The sequence below is a fragment of the Gigantopelta aegis genome, chromosome 8, assembly GCF_016097555.1.
Source record: "Gigantopelta aegis isolate Gae_Host chromosome 8, Gae_host_genome, whole genome shotgun sequence".
NCBI lineage: Eukaryota > Metazoa > Mollusca > Gastropoda > Neomphalida > Peltospiridae > Gigantopelta > Gigantopelta aegis.
In genome coordinates, this window is record NC_054706.1 from 62,069,519 (window position 1) to 62,071,708 (window position 2,190).

The 2,190-nt window shown below is 51.0% G+C and overlaps 1 protein-coding gene across 1 annotated transcript; it reads left to right on the forward strand.

The window, feature by feature from the left end:
* Positions 1–473: 473 nt before the first annotated feature.
* LOC121379771 lies at positions 474–1,793 on the forward strand. Its single transcript, XM_041508423.1, has one exon. It carries the CDS (start codon positions 474–476, stop codon positions 1,791–1,793), a length of 1,320 nt encoding a protein of 439 aa, XP_041364357.1.
* The last annotated feature ends 397 nt before the right edge of the window (positions 1,794–2,190 follow it).

Genomic DNA, 2,190 nt, shown 5'->3' on the forward strand with positions numbered 1-2,190 from the left:
ACGAGTACTGGTGGAGAAGATGGTTGTCGAGTTTCTCAACAAGAAAGCCATCCAGGAGGTGGATTTGGGCACTCCGGGATTTTATTCCCATCTGTTCTTCGCCCAGAAGAAGAATGGCGAGTGGCGACCAATTCTAAACCTCAAGCCGCTGAATTCTTACGTCGTTATTCCATCTATGAAGATGGAGACGGTTAGTCTGTTCGCGCTTTGCTTCAGGTGGTGGAATGGGCGGCGTCCATCGATTTGAAGGACGCTTACCTGCATGTTCCAATCCATCGGGATTTTTGGAAGTACTTGCGGTTCCTCTACGACGGCAGAGCTTACGAGTTTCAAGTTCTGTCGTTCGGATTGGCCACAAGCCCTCACGTCTTTACTCTGGTAGTAAAGGCAGTGGTGGGGCGTGTACATCTGTTGGGTATACGGATGCACAATTACCTGGACGATTGGTTAATTCCGGCGGCGTCACAGACGGCATGGACTTTGTGATCGACATGATTCTCCGATTGGGGTTTATTCCCAATTGGGTCAAGTCGGAATTAGTGCCAACGCAGGTTTTCACTTATCTCGGGGTGGTTTTCAACCTTGTGGAGGCGTCCGTTCTTCCGACGGATTCGCGACTTCACAATTTCAGGACGTTGGCGCAACGTCTTCTGGTGGAGCAAACTGCATCGGTGCGCACGCTCCATGTGTTGATAGGCCATTTCGAATCGCTGGCGGCGCTGAATGTGCGGTTCAGACAGTTCAAGAGACCGCTTCAATGGCATTTGTCCCGAGTGTGGGATGGTCTCAGCTGGGATTTGGTGATACCATTGGGGCCTTGGTTCATTCTTCCGATCCAAGAGTGTCTAGTGGACAAGTGTTTGTCCCAGGCCATTCCTTTACACCCACTTTCTCCAGAGTTGGTCCTGTTTACCGATTCATCCCTCGAGGGGTTCGGTGCACACCTTTTGGATCAACATCTGTCAGGGGTGTGGACTCCTTCAAAGAGGAGTCGTCACATCAACCTGTTGGAGATGGAAGCAGTGCGTCGCGCTTGTCTACATTTCAGGACTGTTATTCGACATCGTCGAATTTTGTTGAGGTCGGACAGCTCGTCGGTTGTTGCGTACCTCAATCAGTGGGGATGCACCAAATCCCTGTCATTGAGTCTTGCGGCTTTGGAGATTCTGGAATGGTACGATGATTGGGGAGTGGTGTTATCAGCCAAACACATTCCTTCGTCCGTGAACGTCTTGGCAGACACTTTGAGTCGTCGTTCCCCGGTTCAGACGGAGTGGATGTTGCACCGGACGGTGGCTTATCGAGTTCTTCAGTTGTGGGGGAGTCCTCAACTCGATATGTTTGCCACTCGCCTGAACAGTCAGTTGCTAGTGTTTGTATCGCTGGTACCAGACCCACTGGCACTGGAGTACGATGCGTTGAGCATGGACTGGACAGGACTGGATTTTTACGCCTTTCCCCCTCCGGTTCTGCTTGGCAAGGTTCTGGCAAAGATCAGACAGCAACCTTGTCGTGTCACGCTCGTAGCCCCGAGTTGGGGAGCTCAAGCCTGGTTTCCTTCGCTCCTGTCACTTTTAGTGCAGGAGCCGGTGCGGTTGCCGTTGATACCCAATCTGCTCAGTCAGAGACTGCATCCGAAGCCGGAGGTTTTCCTACTTCACGCATGGCGGTTGTCGGGGTTTCCCTCCGAAACAGGCTTTTCTAAACGGGTTGCTCGTCTCCTCTTCGAAGCGCCAGTCTACGGAGAGGGTCTACCAGTGTCACTTGCGCGCTTGGGTTCGTTGGGCGACTGAGAGGGACGTGGATCCCTTGTCGGCTACTGTTAATGACTTAGCTGAGTATTTTCTGGCTCTTGTCCAAGAAAGACAGCTGAAGGTTCAAACAGTGAGAAGTCACCGGTTGTCCATTTTCACTACTCTGAGGCAGTGAGGACGTCAAGATTTCTCAACGAATCTCGTGTTGCATGACTTGCTTAACACGGTTGAGAAGCCTTCCATTTTGCCTAAATGGAATGTTTTTCTGGTTCTGCATGCACTCAGGCAAGCCCTACGAGCCTTTGAAATTTGCCAGTCTTCGTCATTTGACGTGGAAAACTTTGTTTCTGGTCTCACTAGCGGCTTGCCGTCGTATTAGTTAGCTTCATGCTTTTTTGCATGATTTGGTGGATTACAATACGGATGGGTCAGTTAC